Source organism: Macaca mulatta, chromosome 6 (genome assembly GCF_049350105.2).
Source record: "Macaca mulatta isolate MMU2019108-1 chromosome 6, T2T-MMU8v2.0, whole genome shotgun sequence".
NCBI classification, from domain to species: Eukaryota; Metazoa; Chordata; class Mammalia; order Primates; family Cercopithecidae; genus Macaca; species Macaca mulatta.
In genome coordinates this window covers 190,403,361-190,420,531 of record NC_133411.1, presented here as the reverse complement: position 1 = coordinate 190,420,531, position 17,171 = coordinate 190,403,361, and the positions used below count along the sequence as shown (strand labels likewise).

The 17,171-nt window shown below is 47.7% G+C and overlaps 1 protein-coding gene across 15 annotated transcripts in view; it reads right to left on the bottom strand.

The window, feature by feature from the left end:
* Positions 1-1,561: 1,561 nt before the first annotated feature.
* Positions 1,562-17,171, bottom strand: part of LOC106995771 (protein FAM153B) — a 39,858-nt gene continuing 24,248 nt past the window's right edge. For all 15 annotated transcript variants that reach the window (XM_077937558.1, XM_077937561.1, XM_077937563.1 and 12 more), the window contains 10 exons: positions 15,794-15,864; positions 15,311-15,335; positions 13,245-13,315; positions 12,787-12,817; positions 10,757-10,824; positions 10,263-10,287; positions 7,753-7,823; positions 7,267-7,291; positions 5,043-5,113; positions 1,562-4,584 (listed from right to left, as the gene is read on the bottom strand). In XM_077937558.1, coding sequence (XP_077793684.1) covers positions 4,441-4,584; positions 5,043-5,113; positions 7,267-7,291; positions 7,753-7,823; positions 10,263-10,287; positions 10,757-10,824; positions 12,787-12,817; positions 13,245-13,315; positions 15,311-15,335; positions 15,794-15,864 — 602 coding nt within the window. In that variant the 3' untranslated portion in view covers positions 1,562-4,440. The remainder of the gene's footprint in view (positions 4,585-5,042; positions 5,114-7,266; positions 7,292-7,752; positions 7,824-10,262; positions 10,288-10,756; positions 10,825-12,786; positions 12,818-13,244; positions 13,316-15,310; positions 15,336-15,793; positions 15,865-17,171) is intronic.

The following is a 17,171-nucleotide window of genomic DNA, read 5'->3' as shown; positions in this document are numbered from 1 at the left end:
GGTAAGACAAATTTCTCACTTTAGTATATTCTATAATAATAGGGTTACAGAAGACATACATATGAAAGAGTGAAAAACAGTGTATAGATACACACAAACACACGTTTATATGTGTGCCTGATTTCAAGATTGGAAAATAGATTTAAAAAACAGAGGCTCCCTGAATCATGCCCTCAACCCCTCCCAAGTGAGCATGGCCCTGAAATGTCTTCAGGGGTTTGTTTTGTTGGCATTTGGCACAGATACAGAATCACTGACACCCAAGCCAGTGCTCTCTACATACAGAAGCCTCCAACCTCATCTTGAAAAATGGGGCCATGAGGTCACCCCAGGTCCCCAGGCCCCCACAGAGGCTGAAGGACCCCTAGGACTGGGCACATTTCAGTGCTTCTTGGATCCTGCCGTGTCCCCTGCTCGATGCCAGGACCTACTGAGTGCCCGCTGGCCTCAATACTGGGCAATACTGGGCCGCGTGGGCTGCGTGCTCGTGTGACAAGGAGCCTGGGGGTACCTCCATCCTTCTCACACCTTTCCCAGGAGGCCTGAACTGGGGGCGATTCATGGTCAACCCTAGTCCTCCTCAGGATGAACTAGTGATACTCCCTGTTGGCCTCAAGGGGCTGGGGGGACAGAGCTGGGTCCCCCCAAATGAGATGCTGGTGAGTTGAAGTGTCACTGCAGCAAATAACACAGTGCACAGCCCCTGGTATCCTGCACACGGTGGCCCGACCAGCACCTCAGTGTCTCCCTCACTAAGCAGCCTGTGGAGGGCTCAGCCCAGCAGGCTCAGGGGCTGCTCTGGAGTGGGTGTCTGTTTCCTGGAGGATGGTCTCAGGGCATCCTTCACTTACCTTCAGAGGTCTCTAAAATATATTAAAAATGTCCCAACGGCTCAGGACATTCCGCCAGGTTTTCTTCCTGGGCTTCCTGGTTTTCTTGCTGGTTTTCCTGATGGGACAAGAAGAAAGTGAGCGTAGCCATGAAGAACACGGGCACGGGTCTGCTTCCCTCATTCTGCCCGCCGCACACTCACACTTCCTCTTCCACTTTTGTCTTTTCTGTTGCTTCTTCTGCAGGTGCAGAGGAGGAACTTGCTGACATCTGTGAGACGGAGAACAGTTGTGTATGTCCAGAGACGCCAGTGCAGGAAAAGTCCTATCTGGGCAGGGGGTGCCCAGAGCAGACCCAGATGTCACTGGGAGTCCCTCCAGCATGGTGGGGTCCAGCTCATCCGACCCCAGCCCAGCCCCTCCCTGGACCCTGAAGGGTTGTTCAGCAAGATTCAAAGCTGCAGCCTGGGGGCCAGTAAACAGGGCAACGCCAAGGTAGTGGGCAGGAGGGTTGGGGAGGGGTTTTATCGACACTGAAGACCTAAGGACGTCAACTGTGGGATAAGACCAGGTCCTTCAGAACAATCACAAGACAGGAAAGAGGAAAAGGACCAGAGCTAAGAAAGGAGCTCATGAGTCAGAAAGAGGATAAAAGAGAGAGAGCATATGAGAGGAGATCAGTTACCTGCTGGCGGCTGCCTGTCATGGTGGAGTCTTCCAGTTCTGGGAAGCAAGCATCAGAGTGTCCGGAGGAGCAGCGGTGATGGGGCGGCCATAAGAAGGAAAGGGGAGAGTTATTGTTGAGAGAACCCCTCAGACTCTGCTGTCCCCGGGCTGTGGAGCCAATCCCAGAGCCTCTGATGTGCCCATTTCTGGAGACTTCTCCACAGTCCGTATCATTTCCTCTGTGCTACGAGGGAGGGACCTCCGACTTCCCACACACTTTCCCAGCCCTCACATTCCATAACAGCCAAGGGAGGGGAAGCCGTGTCATTCTGTTCCTCCAAGAGGCAGCCGCCCTCTTCACAATGTCGTGCATGACGTGGAATTCCCTCCCTCCTCCTCCTGTAGGGCCTGCTTCTGTTCCTTCATGAATCCCATTTCCTTCCTCCTTGTGGACCTCCACCAGTCCTACTGGTCTCCAATAGAAGAACATCGGAAAGAAGGCCAAGGCTGCACTGCCAGCCTCCAGTCAACACACAGATCGCACCCTGGGTCGGCAGCACCTGCCCAGGCCTGGGTTGTGTTGGGGGCTGTGGGAGGCAACGATGGCCAATGCCACAGATTCAGTCAGGCCTGGGGTTGTGTTGGGGCCCGTGGGAGGCGATCATGACCGATGTCCACAGGCCTGGGGTTGTGTTGGGGGCTGTGGGAGCTGATGATGAATGACGTCACAGATACAGTGACTGTTCTATGCCTAGAATGACCCTAGAGACTTGGAAAATATTCAGTCGTCAAACGAATCCCACCAGCTTCTGAGTATTTGGAAACAATGGAACAGAATTCAAGATAAAGCCTCTTGTCCCAGTTGCTTTAATCTGCAGGTGAGGCCAGCAGTTGTCAGCACAGAAATGAGGGTTTGCCTGAGCTGTGGGAAGACTAGGAGGGTGGGCACCTGGCAGGCCTGACACAGAACAAGCTGGGCCTGACTGGAGTGTGGGGAGCAGGACGAGGCTGTTGGGCCAGAGAGGAGGGTGTCACAAGACAAGTGACCCAAGAGGCTCTGCCCTGAGCCCAGTGGCAGAGTCACTATAAGCACATGAGCTCCACTGACTGAATCCCTCAGGTGGTCTTGGAGTTGTGGACCTGGGACTGGTGTGTGTGGAAAGGTGTGTTCACAGCACAGACTCAGCCTCTGCCGGTCCATCCTCCATGGTGGTGAGGGAAGGCAAATGGTGAAGGACGGCATCAGGATGGCCACAGAAGACAGGGCCTTGGTCCTCTAGCTAAGGCAACCTCTTGCACATGAAATAACCCATCTCAAACAGGGCCCACCACACAGTGTTTCCCTGCAGCATCCAGGGCTCCTCCTTCCTAATCTGACCTGAGCTAACTTGTCCTGCCTTCTCGATCCCCTCGAGGTCATTTCCTCCCCAGGATCCACATGTCCTGCTGTGTGTGTTTTGTCCCTCCTAGAACTTTTTTCGTTGTTTTTCTTTTTATGAGGAGTTTTGCTCTTCTTTCCCAGGCTGGAGTGCAATGGCACGATCTCAACTCACCACAACCTCAGCCTCCCAGGTTCAAGCGATTCTCCAGCCTCAGCCTCTTGAGTCACTGGGATTACAGACATGCATCACCACGCCAGGCTAATTTTGTATTTTTAGTAGAGACGGGTTTTCTCCATGTTGGTCACTCTGGTTTCAAACTCCCGACCTCAGGTGACCCACCCGTCTGGGCCTCCCACCATGCTGGGATTACAGGTGTCAGACACCGTGGCCGGACAGAACATTTTGTACTAGATAAAAAGCAACCTTTCTTCAACGAGGAGACTCAGTTCTAGCTAAAGAATTCTCTATATTCACTAACCTTTTGTTTTAAAGAAGACCAAACCAAGATTTGAAAATACTCAATTATCCTACCATTTACAGACGACTCCTACTTGGCATGTGATGTTTGTCCTTCGGCTCTTCCTTTTAACACAATGTGTGTGTGTGCCGTGGGGCCTGCTGCTGCTCATGCTCACACTGGCTCCAGCCCTAGGACAGCCCACCCTGGGGGGCAGCAGGTGGGGGCGCTGACCCTCTCTAACCCAGCTCTGTAGAAGATTCCAGCGAGAAGATGAGTACCAGGATAATACCCAAGTTGTTCCTTCCGTTCTTATTTGCTGCTGTGTCTTGGGTGTGTGTGCTGAACTGCAGCACGTGTAAGGATTGTGGTGATTATCTCATTAAATACAATATAACATGTCTGATCATTTTCTGCTTTTCACCAGGAGATGAGAAAATTAACACAGCACTGCAGCCAAAAGCCTGACCTCTCAATGTCTGTTTGCCATTTGTGACCACACCAAAGTCCACTGTAAAATGTACTTATCCCCACACTGAGTTATGTGACCATTGACACAATCCTACATGAGAGACAGTATTTGGGAATTCTGAAGGCTATCCAGATTTCATGTGCACACCTAGGTGCTCACGCTCTCTGCCATAATGACAAATTATACCAGAACCACATGATTACTGCCGAGTAGTAGCCCATGGCATCACCTTCCACCCACTCCTGAGTGCACCTCTGCCTCCTCCACTGAGGAGATAAAGAGCTTGGCAAATTCATCTCTGCACTATCTTCACCTGAGTGCTGGGGATCTCCAACTGCCCTTCAGCTACAGCCGTGGTGGAGGACCAATGGGCTGATTGACGCACGGTGTGCAGTGGTAATGGGATTTTTACTTACCACACTCATCTTTGTGTTGAGCTGTGCACATGGAAACATGCTTTCTGGAGAAATGTACACATCCTCCCAAAGACACTCACGATCATTCTACACAGACTCCTGACACCCCCCACCCTGATGCACCTCATTCGATGTCATAAAAACGACACTGCAGCTAACACGCACTACGTAGGATGATCACCCCGCTTCAGTACACTCAGTAATTTCTACCTTAACCTCATTTCCAATAGAAAGTTCCAAGGAGAATGGTTCTCCCGATAATACCAGGCAAGAATGTGTCACCTTTCTTAACATTAAGATTTTTCCTTAGCAAAAAGGTGATCCCAGAATACATACCATTTGTCTCTGTGAATGTCTCCGCCTGAGTTTAGAGAAAGGAAAACACTGTGAGGGTAAGATCGTGCTGTCCTTGACACAGGTCTTTTCTTAACTTAGTGCTATTAGAAAGCCAGATGGGAAATTCTGGTGGAGGCAACGGCCACAAAAATAAAGCCTAGAAAACACTTGTACAAAGTCACCAGGTTTTTGTGCAAGATTTTAAAGTTAATTTTGGTGGCAAATTCAGTATTTTCAAGAAGGTTTTCCTCCTGATGAAAGTGCTTGCCGACATAGTTTGTAACTGAAGCTGTCATCCAAGAATGCCATCTTGAATTAGTCCTTAGTTGGTAAAGAATTCTCATTTTACAATTCCCACCAAGAAATTCTCTAAGGCATCTATAATGTACATGTTAGTAAGGTTTTCCTATCTTTATTCAAGTGAAATTGAAAGAAACCTAGGAAAATGAAATTCCCCTTTCAGACAAAGAAAGAAGAGCTTACGTTGATAACAGAGAGGACCCTCTCAACAGGTGCCTCACATGGATGTTCTGCTGCGAGGTCCTCTTGAGGATCTAGGAGACATAGGGTAAGTGTCACCACATGGATTCTGCTGAGAAGATTCCTCGGGTTGTATTGCGTGGTGTGGACATGAGGCTGGCATGTGTGAAGAAGGTAGGTTACCACAGACGGAGCTGTAGGCCCATCCTCCTTGGTGGTGAAGGCAGGCAAATGAGACCATGAGGAAAGTCATGGGAAACAGAGCCTTGGTCCTCTAGCTAAGGCAAGTTCAGCAATGAGACACAGCTGATCTCAAAGAGGGCACAGGACACGGGGCAGGCGACCCTCCCTACAGCGTGTCAGGTTCCTCCTTCCTAATCTGACCTGAGCTAACTTGCCCTCCCTTCGTGATCCCTTCTGAGGTCATTTCCTCCACAGCATCCACAGGTGCTGCTGATCATCATCCCCCACCCCGAAACATTTTGTGCTGCATAAAAAGCCACCTTTCTTCAAAAAAAAATTTAATTCTAGTCAAAAGAGTTATGACTTCTCTGAACCTTTGATTCAAAGAGAATTAAACCAACATTTTAAAATAGTCAACTATCCTATCATTGAAAGATGACACACACTTAGCATATTTGCCCTTCGACTCTTCCTTTTCAACACAATGTATGTGTCTGTGAAATCAGTTCCTGCTCACGCTCACGCTGGCTCCAACACCAGGACAACCCATCATGGGGGGCAGGAGGTGGGGACGCTAACACTCTCCAAACTAGCTATGCAGGAAATTCCACAGGGGGAGATGGACGTCAGAATAACACCCTAGTTCTTCCTTGAGTTCCTATTCTGCACTGAGTCTTGGTTGTGTGGGCTGAATTAGGGCATATGTGACACTTGTGGCAATTGTGTTATTAAATAGAATAGACTGTGTCCCTGAATGTCCTCCGTTTTTTTTTTCTTTAGACAAAATTTCACTCTGTTGCCCAGGCTAGAGTGCAGTGGCACGATCTAGGCTCATTGCAACCTCCGTCTCCCAGGTACAAGTCATTCTCCTGCCTCAGCCTCCAGGGTAGCTGGGATTACTGGCACCTGCCACCACACTCAGTTAATTTTTGTGTTTTTAGTAGAGACAGTGTTAGCCAGGCTCGTCTCAAACCCCTGACCTCAAGTGATTCACCCGCCTTGGCCTCCCAAAGTGCTGGATTACAGGCGTGAGCCACCACACCCAGCCTGTTCTCTGCTTTTAAACAGGATCTGAGGAATAACACGACCACTGAACGAAAAGCCTGTGACCTCGCCATGTGTGTTTCACATTTCTGACCACACCAAAGTCCACTCTAAAATATCCCAACTCTAATTCTGGGTTATGCAAACATTAAGACCATCCTATGAGGACAGACAGTGCTTAGAATGTCTATACGCTAGCAAACTTCCACATGCACACCTAGGTGCTCAAAGTCTGCAGACTGATGAGTTATACCAGGGCTGTGAGATCAATACAGGACAGCAGCCCATAGAATCGACCTTCCACCCACTCCTGATTTCCCATTTCCCTCCTCTACAGAGAAAGCCAGACGTTGAGAAATTCATCCCTGCCCAACCAGTATCTGATGACTGGGGATATTAAACTTAACTTCAGACAACTGTGGTAGAGAATGAAAAGGCTGATTTATGTAAAGTGTGCAGGGTGATGGAATAGTCTTAAAAAAAAACAAATTAATCCTTGTGTTGTGCTTTGATCATGCCCAAAAAATCCCAAAGACACATTCACTGCCCACAGACTCTCTCCTCCACACCTCCCAAACCTGATGCACACCACCCTCTTTCCCGTACGGGACACCACTTCCTGCAGAGACTACAGAAAGATGGTGAAAATTCTGTACCAAAGTCTTACTGTTTTTTATACCAAACTGCCTAAAACCTCATTTCTGTTAGGAAGCTCCAGAGAAAGTCTCCAACAAATGCAGAGAAAAAAGTGGCACCTTCAGAAAAGATATTACCTTAGCAAAAAAGTAATTCCTGCTGTGTGGGGGGCAAGGGGAGGGAGAGCGTTAGTATAAATACGTAATGCATGCTGAGCAGTAAACCTAGATGACGTGTTGATAGGTGCCGCAAACCACCACAACACATTTATACCTATGTAACAAACGTGCCATTCTACACATGCATCCCAGACTTCCAAGTAAAATAAAAACAATTTTTAAAAAAGCTATCCCAGAATACATACCTTCTGTCTCTACGTCAATGCTCTTCTGCAATTAGAGAAAAGAAAAACATTATAAGAGTCAGACCACACTGTGTCCTGTGTGCACAGGTCTCTACTGCACTTGTTGACATTAGAAAACCCAATGGAAATAGTGAAAACAGTCAACACAACGTCCCCAAATAAAGCCTAGAGGACACGTGCAAAGGCACAAGATTTTTGTGCCCGATTTTCAAGTTTATTTTCACTGCATGTTCACCATTCTTTACAAGAAGAAAGAACTTCCATGGAAAATGCTTACTGCCATAGAGTTTTTAGGTGAACCTGTCACCTACAAATGTCATCTTGAATTCATTCTTCTGGGTAATAAAGTCTCATCTTCAGCTGCCCATAAAGAAATTCTGTAAGTCATCCATAAGGTACATGGAAAGATTATCATATCTTACTTCAATTTATATGGAAACCAAGAGAAACAAAATTCCCACCTCAGATAAACAAAAAAGACTTTACCTCAAAAGAGCCTAGTAACATCTCAGATAGTATCTTGAGTGGATGCTCACACAACAAGTCTTCGTCACGCTCTAGGAAACACGGAGTCATTGTCAGCATGTTGGGTGCACTGAAGGAACCCGTCAGGGAGACTCGGGTGCTAAAAACACGGGGCTGGCACATGTAGACAAGGGGGGTTAACTGCAAAAACGGAACTCTTGCCAGAACATCCTCCTTGGTGATGAAGAAAGGTCAGTGAGACCATCAGGAAAGCCATGAAAGACAGAGCCTTGGCAGCACAGACACGCACTGCCGATGCCGTGGCAGTGTCTCATCCTTCCCCTACGCATTTAGAGGCCTGGGAAATTTCCACTTTCCTGTTGAAATGTGACAATGTCATTTGTCTTTCCTGGGTCTACATATGCTTCTCCTTCACTTTCCATCCCTTTTACTGAACTTGAGACATTATTGTGGCAAAACATATACAAAATTTATTATTGTAATCATTCCGTGCCCACTTCAGGAAAAGACATGAGCAGAACCGCAGGAGCAGAGAAGAGAAAACCTCACTGTTTGAGGAGCCCACACTCTTCTCCCCTGACCCTGGATTAGAACCCACGCAGGCTCCTGGGTAAGCGTGGGAACCCAGAGACTACAGAAAAAGAGCAGAAAGCCTTTACAACATGTGCTAGATTTCAGAACAGGAATGCTGGCTTCAGAACATCACTGGGGCCCAAGATGGGCTGCCCAGAGCTGAGAACTGGGATGAGAAGGAATGAGGAGGACACAGTCCCTGCCCTCCCGAGACCTACCATGGCCAGGATTCCTCCACCTATGAGTAGGAGACAACAGACTTTTGGACTGATGATTGCAAGGCTGTCTCAGAGATACAGAGAAATTCATGTCTTATAGGTCACACATGAAAGGTGCAAGGACCACCTAACGCCAGGGCAGCCCCTCTCCCTTTGTTGGGCTCAGCCTGCCTTAGAGCAGGGTCTCCTCACCTCCTCTGACACCAGCACTGGGTACATGCTCAGCCTGGGAGCTGAGGCTTCCCTCCAGTAAAACGGAACTCTGGGCCAGGCCACTCTTGGCCAATAATAGCTACACAAGGACCAGCTGTCCAGAGACTCCCAGAAGCTGTTCTTTGTCCCAGCCACAGGGAGATCAAGCATGCCTACTACTCTGTGTCTGACCTGACTCGCAATCCGTCCCTGCTGATCATGTCCTCTCTGGGCTAAGGTGAACATTACAGGAACTCACTCCTGTTCTCTGTCTCTCACTAATCTCTGGTGGTGCCATTGCCCTCAATACACAGGAAGATGGAGAAGACTAGAAACAAGGAAGGCGCTCCTATGACCAGGCTCGTAGGAAGACGGCCAATATTCAGGCCAGCCACGAAGTTGGAGCTCAACTCTTCCTTCAGATGAGGCTTGAACATTCCTCCCCCGCCCAGGTGATGATGTAGAACTGACTCTCCTGATGTTGCACCTCGGCGTCCCCCATGGCTTTGCTGCCCTCATGCCTTCCTTCTGCTCCTCCAAATCATGTTCCTCTGCAGACCCAGGCCAAGGCTGTAGTCTGCTCTCTCCCTCATAGAGCCCAGTGGGCAGCTGCCTGAGAATTCCTAGGACCTCAATGTTGGTAACACGGATTTCTACCTTTAATCACTCAGCAGGAAGCCCCCGAGTACCACACAGAAACTGTATTCTAGAGATTAAACATGACTAGGAGAATTGGGTTATGAAGAGATAAGTTTCTGAGGTTAGCGAGGGACATTTTAAAATCACACCAGCCTGATTGTTTTAAAATGTGGGATAAGTATTGACACCTACACAGCAATCAAATTCAATACATACACCTAAGTTTCCACCACATGCATACTCCAAGAAAAAACGCAAGCTGTACTTGGTTCAGGTTCTATTCCTATTGACCGAAACCAAATGCATTCACTTGTTTTGCAAAAGCCTTCAGAAACAAGCAGCCAACCAACGTTTGTCCACGGTGGGTTCAATGGGGACATCCTGGAGCCTCTGCTGTACCACAGTCACATTTGTCTTTCCCCACCTCGTAATGCATGAGTCACCCTCCATCCTCCTAGGAAGGCAAGTGCTCCTCCTGCCACTCACAGCCTAGGGCAAGCCCTTTGGTTACCTTTTCATGTTGCTGTGTTTCCTGAGCACAGAACACGGAAACCAGACTAGACTGAGGGATAGAGGCTGGGCCTCTACATGATCTTGACATTACATATTTTGGACACTCACCACGTGAATTCAAAAAGACACGCAGCAAATCAATGCGCACAACCTCACCCCATGCTCAGAGAACGCAGTTGCTCCCAGGGACTCCAGAATGTGACCATCATGCTCTATCTGCAACAACCATCCCTCCCTCCCATTACAGCCTAGGTCCTCATCCATGAGAGGAAGCTCCACTCAGGCTGCCTGTCCACAGGAAGGCCAGCGAGACCGTGGCACATTCCTCATCATCTGGGGGACTCATCAGGATGGGAGGGCTTCCGCAATACGTACCCTTTTCTGTAACTCCTGAGGATCTCTGTAATGACAGAAAGTAAATTGCTATGAGCATCAGACCCTGCTGTGTCCTGTGTGCACAAGACTTTTCTTCACTTAGTGACATTAGAAAACAAGATGGAAACCGGTGTTCAGAGGAACCCAAAAGAAGAACAGAGCAAATCGAATCACACTAAAGACACATTTTTCTCAGAGGACGTTTCCTCTCAAGTCCATGTTGGTTGGCCAGTAAGTGATTTTGTTCGAAAGAGAACCAAGTTGGTAAAGGCACAAGCTCACTGCCCCACAATGTGTGGTGGATGCTGTCACTTTCTCCCTCTGTATTAAGTCAACCCTCAGTGGGGAACAGACTCTCACTTAAAGCTCCTCCCAAGGACATTGTGTAACTAATCTAAGATATATGTTGTCACATTCTCGTATCTTAATTTCACCCAAATAATACAAAGCTAAGAAAGCAGCAGTTTTTCTCAGACAAATCCAGGTGGCCTGACCTCCACATCCTCTGGGTCCTCCTCGTCTTCGCTGTCACTGGACCACGCCTGCAGATGTCCCGGCGGAACTAGGAGGACACACAGTGACCGTCAGCACCTTGGTGCTGTTGCTCACGAACAATTCAGAAACATTGCTTGAGGTGGGTGGGGGAGGAGGACAGCAGAGCAGGACAGACGCAGGGAAGAAAGGGAATCAGGGCCTTTGGCTTTCTAGCTCCAGGCCACCTCGTAAACGTGAAATTGCCAACCTCAAACAGCGCACACCACATAGTGCAGGCTGTGTGTCCCTGGCAGCCTCTTAGGGCTCCTCCTTCCTAATCTGACCTGAGCTCAAGTGCCCTCTTATTGATCCCTGCCAAAGTCATTTCCTCCTCAGAACGCACATGTGCTGCTGCTCTGTATATCACCCCTTCTAGAAGGTTTTGTACTGAATAAGAAGCAACCTTTCTTGAAAGAGATTTAATTCTAGCCAAAAGATTTCATTAACTAACTGTTTGTGATGAGGCAATTAAACCGAGATTTGAAAATACCCAATTATCCTACCATTTAAAGATGACCCCTACCTAGCCTGTGAGATTTGTCCTTCCACTCTTCTTTTTCAACACAAAGTGTGTGCCCCATGGGGTTCACTGCTGCTCATGCTCACACTGACTCCAGCACCGGGACAGCCTGTCATGGGAGCAGCGAGGGGGCTGGGGGCCTGACACTGACCCTCTCCAGCCCAGCTATGTAGGAGATTCCAGCAGGGAAAATGGGTGCCAGGCTAACACCCAGGTTGATCCTTGAGATTTTATGGGAAGCCGTGTCTTGGGATTGGGTTCTACTGAATTTCTAAGACGTGCAGTGATAATTTCATTAAATACAATAGAATATGCCACTCATCATTGTCTGCTTTCCAACAGGAGCTGAGGAATGACCTCACTGCTGTAGACCAAAAGCCTGTGGACTCTGTGTTTTACGTTAATGATCACACTGAAGCCCACTGTACAATGTACCTGCTCAAACCAACCCTGGGTGAGCTGAGCACTGACACCACCCAGTCATGACAGTGTTTGGGATCTGAATAGGTTTTCATTCTCCCACATGCACACAGAAGTGCTGGAACCACCTGGCCTAGCAAGAAATTCTACCAGGGCTTTGTGACAAATTCCAGGTAGTAGCCCATGGCATTAACTTTCCACTCATTCCCGAGGTCACATGTGCTTCTTCCATTTAAAAGATCAAGAGCTTGGGAAATTCGTCTCTGCACCATGTCCATCTGAGGACTGGGGATGCTAAATTTATCTTCAGGAACAGCTGTGGTGGAGGATGAATGGGTTGATTTATGCAAACTGTGCAGTGGTGATGGAATTGTCCTTGAACATTGATGCTTGTGTTGTGCTGTGAACATGGGAGTATGTTTTCTGGGGAAATGCACACACACTCCCAGACATCCACAATCATTCCATATAGACTCTCTCCTCTGTCCCTCCAAACCCTGATGTAGCACCTCACGCTACATGACACTGCTGCTTCCTGGGATGACAGTATCATGGTTAGAGTCGTTTACTGGACTCTTAGTTTTTGGTCCTTTTTTTTTTTTTTTTTTTTTTTTGAGACAGATTTCACTGTTGTTCCCTAGGCTAGAGTGCAATGTCACAATCTTGGCTCATTACAATCTCCACCTCTTGGGCTCCACTGATTCTCCTGCCTCAGACTCCTGAGTAGCTGGGATTATAGGCATGCACCACCACGCCTGGCTAATTTTGCATTTTTAGGAGAGACAGGATTTCCCAATGTTAGTCAGTCTGGTCTCAAACTGCCGACATCAGATGATCCACCTGTCTCGGCCTCTCAAAGTGCTGGGATTACAGGCATAAGCCATTGCGCCCGGCCTGACTCTTCGTATTTTTTAAATCAAACTTCCCAAATCTCATTTCTAAAGGAAGCTCAAACAAGAGAAGCCCTTGAGCAAATGCAGGTGAAACAGAGCCACCTTCGCAACACTGAGGTTTCAAACCTCAACAAAGAGGTGACCCCAGAATACGTACTCTTTGCCAGTGTGGCTGGGTCCACCCGCATCTAGAGAAAAAGAAAACACCATGAGGGTCAGACCATGTTGTCTCCTGGGTGCACAGGTCTTCACTTGTTGAATTAAAAAGACACATGGTAAATAGTGGTTGGGAAAATGGCCCCGATATCTAGAAGACATTCGTGGAAAGGCACAAGATTTTTCTACAAGATTTTCCATTGTTTTTGACAACTCCAAATACTTCTCAAGAAGGAGGCATTTCTCTTGAGGAAAATGCCTGCTGACATACAGTGTGTAAATGTGAATGCCATCTGAAAGCATGTTTTAGTTGATAATGAACTCTGACATTTGCCACCAAGATATTCCTTAAGTCACCTACAATGTACATGGTAAGATGTATACATCTTAGTTCCATTAAAACAGAGAGAAACCGAGAGAAATAAAATTTCCATTTCAGAGGATAAAAGAAGACTCTACCATGTGAACCCCTGAGGCTTCCTCCGAGGATGTCTGCTCTGGCACATGCTCCTGCAGATCGTCCAGGTCACCTGCGAAACAGAGTCACTATAAGCACATGAGCTCCACTGACTGAATCCCTCAGGTGGTCTTGGAGTTGTGGACCTGGGACTGGTGTGTGTGGAAAGGTGTGTTCACAGCACAGACTCAGCCTCTGCCGGTCCATCCTCCATGGTGGTGAGGGAAGGCAAATGGTGAAGGACGGCATCAGGATGGCCACAGAAGACAGGGCCTTGGTCCTCTAGCTAAGGCAACCTCTTGCACATGAAATAACCCATCTCAAACAGGGCCCACCACACAGTGTTTCCCTGCAGCATCCAGGGCTCCTCCTTCCTAATCTGACCTGAGCTAACTTGTCCTGCCTTCTCGATCCCCTCGAGGTCATTTCCTCCCCAGGATCCACATGTCCTGCTGTGTGTGTTTTGTCCCTCCTAGAACTTTTTTCGTTGTTTTTCTTTTTATGAGGAGTTTTGCTCTTCTTTCCCAGGCTGGAGTGCAATGGCACGATCTCAACTCACCACAACCTCAGCCTCCCAGGTTCAAGCGATTCTCCAGCCTCAGCCTCTTAAGTCACTGGGATTACAGACATGCATCACCACGCCAGGCTAATTTTGTATTTTTAGTAGAGACGGGTTTTCTCCATGTTGGTCACTCTGGTTTCAAACTCCCGACCTCAGGTGACCCACCCGTCTGGGCCTCCCACCATGCTGGGATTACAGGTGTCAGACACCGTGGCCGGACAGAACATTTTGTACTAGATAAAAAGCAACCTTTCTTCCAAGAGGAGACTCAGTTCTAGCTAAAATATTCTCTATATTCACTAACCTTTTGTTTTAAAGAAGACCAAACCAAGATTTGAAAATACTCAATTATCCTACCATTTACAGACGACTCCTACTTGGCATGTGATGTTTGTCCTTCGGCTCTTCCTTTTAACACAATGTGTGTGTGTGCCGTGGGGCCTGCTGCTGCTCATGCTCACACTGGCTCCAGCCCTAGGACAGCCCACCCTGGGGGGCAGCAGGTGGGGGCGCTGACCCTCTCTAACCCAGCTCTGTAGAAGATTCCAGCGAGAAGATGAGTACCAGGATAATACCCAAGTTGTTCCTTCCGTTCTTATTTGCTGCTGTGTCTTGGGTGTGTGTGCTGAACTGCAGCACGTGTAAGGATTGTGGTGATTATCTCATTAAATACAATATAACATGTCTGATCATTTTCTGCTTTTCACCAGGAGATGAGAAAATTAACACAGCACTGCAGCCAAAAGCCTGACCTCTCAATGTCTGTTTGCCATTTGTGACCACACCAAAGTCCACTGTAAAATGTACTTATCCCTACACTGAGTTATGTGACCAATGACACAATCCTACATGAGAGACAGTATTTGGGATTTCTGAAGGCTATCCAGATTTCATGTGCACACCTAGGTGCTCAAGCTCTCTGCCATAATGACAAATTATACCAGAACCACGTGATTACTGCCGAGTAGTAGCCCATGGCATCACCTTCCACCCACTCCTGAGTGCACCTCTGCCTCCTCCACTGAGGAGATAAAGAGCTTGGCAAATTCATCTCTGCACTATCTCCACCTGAGTGCTGGGGATCTCCAACTGCCCTTCAGCTACAGCCGTGGTGGAGGACCAATGGGCTGATTGGCGCACGGTGTGCAGTGGTAATGGGATTTTTACTTACCACACTCATCTTTGTGTTGAGCTGTGCACATGGAAACATGCTTTCTGGAGAAATGTACACATCCTCCCAAAGACACTCACGATCATTCTACACAGACTCCTTACACCCCCACCCTGAGGCACCTCATTCGATGTCATAAAAACGACACTGCAGCTAACACGCACTACGTAGGATGATCACCCCGCTTCAGTACACTCAGTAATTTCTACCCTAACCTCATTTCCAGTAGAAAGTTCCAAGGAGAATGGTTCTCCCGATAATACCAGGCAACAATGTGTCACCTTTCTTAATACTAAGAATTTTCCTTACCACATAGGTGATCCCAGAATACGTACCATTTGTCTCTGTGAATGCCTCCGCCTGAGGTTAGAGAAAGGAAAACACTGTGAGGGTAAGATCGTGCTGTCCTTGACACAGGTCTTTTCTTAACTTAGTGCTATTAGAAAGCCAGATGGGAAATTCTGGTGGAGGCAACGGCCACAAAAATAAAGCCTAGAAAACACTTGTACAAAGTCACCAGGTTTTTGTGCAAGATTTTAAAGTTAATTTTGGTGGCAAATTCAGTATTTTCAAGAAGGTTTTCCTCCTGATGAAAGTGCTTGCCGACATAGTTTGTAACTGAAGCTGTCATCCAAGAATGCCATCTTGAATTAGTCCTTAGTTGGTAAAGAATTCTCATTTTACAATTCCCACCAAGAAATTCTCTAAGGCATCTATAATGTACATGTTAGTAAGGTTTTCCTATCTTTATTCAAGTGAAATTGAAAGAAACCTAGGAAAATGAAATTCCCCTTTCAGACAAAGAAAGAAGAGCTTACGTTGATAACAGAGAGGACCCTCTCAACAGGTGCCTCACATGGATGTTCTGCTGCGAGGTCCTCTTGAGGATCTAGGAGACATAGGGTAAGTGTCACCACATGGATTCTGCTGAGAAGATTCCTCGGGTTGTATTGCGTGGTGTGGACATGAGGCTGGCATGTGTGAAGAAGGTAGGTTACCACAGACGGAGCTGTAGGCTCATCCTCCTTGGTGGTGAAGGCAGGCAAATGAGACCATGAGGAAAGTCATGGGAAACAGAGCCTTGGTCCTCTAGCTAAGGCAAGTTCAGCAATGAGACACAGCTGATCTCAAAGAGGGCACAGGACACGGGGCAGGCGACCCTCCCTACAGCGTGTCAGGTTCCTCCTTCCTAATCTGACCTGAGCTAACTTGCCCTCCCTTCGTGATCACTTCTGAGGTCATTTCCTCCACAGCATCCACAGGTGCTGCTGATCATCATCCCCCACCCCGAAACATTTTGTGCTGCATAAAAAGCCACCTTTCTTCAAAAAAAATTTAATTCTAGTCAAAAGAGTTATGACTTCTCTGAACCTTTGATTCAAAGAGAATTAAACCAACATTTTAAAATATTCAACCATCCTATCATTGAAAGATGACACACACTTAGCATATTTGCCCTTCGACTCTTCCTTTTCAACACAATGTATGTGTCTGTGAAATCAGTTCCTGCTCACGCTCACGCTGGCTCCAACACCAGGACAACCCATCATGGGGGGCAGGAGGTGGGGACGCTAACACTCTCCAAACTAGCTATGCAGGAAATTCCACCGGGGGAGATGGACGTCAGAATAACACCCTAGTTCTTCCTTGAGTTCCTATTCTGCACTGAGTCTTGGTTGTGTGGGTTGAATTAGGGCATATGTGACACTTGCGGCAACCGTGTTATTAAACATAATAGAATATGCCCGTGATTATCCTCCGGTTTTTTTTTCTTTTTTGGAGATAAAATCTCACTCTGTTACCCAGGGTAGAGTGCAGTGGCATTATCTGGGCTCACTGCAACCTCCGTCTCCCAGGTTCAAGTAGCTGGGATTACTGGCACCTGCCACCACACTCAGTTAATTTTTGTGTTTTTAGTAGAGACAGTGTTAGCCAGGCTCGTCCCAAACCCCTGACCTCAAGTGATTCACCCGCCTTGGCCTCCCAAAGTGCTGGATTACAGGCGTGAGCCACCACACCCAGCCTGTTCTCTGCTTTTAAACAGGATCTGAGGAATAACACGACCACTGAACGAAAAGCCTGTGACCTCGCCGTGTGTGTTTCACATTTCTGACCACACCAAAGTCCACTCTAAAACATCCCAACTCTAATCCCGGGTTATGCAACCATTAAGACCATCCTATGAGGACAGACAGT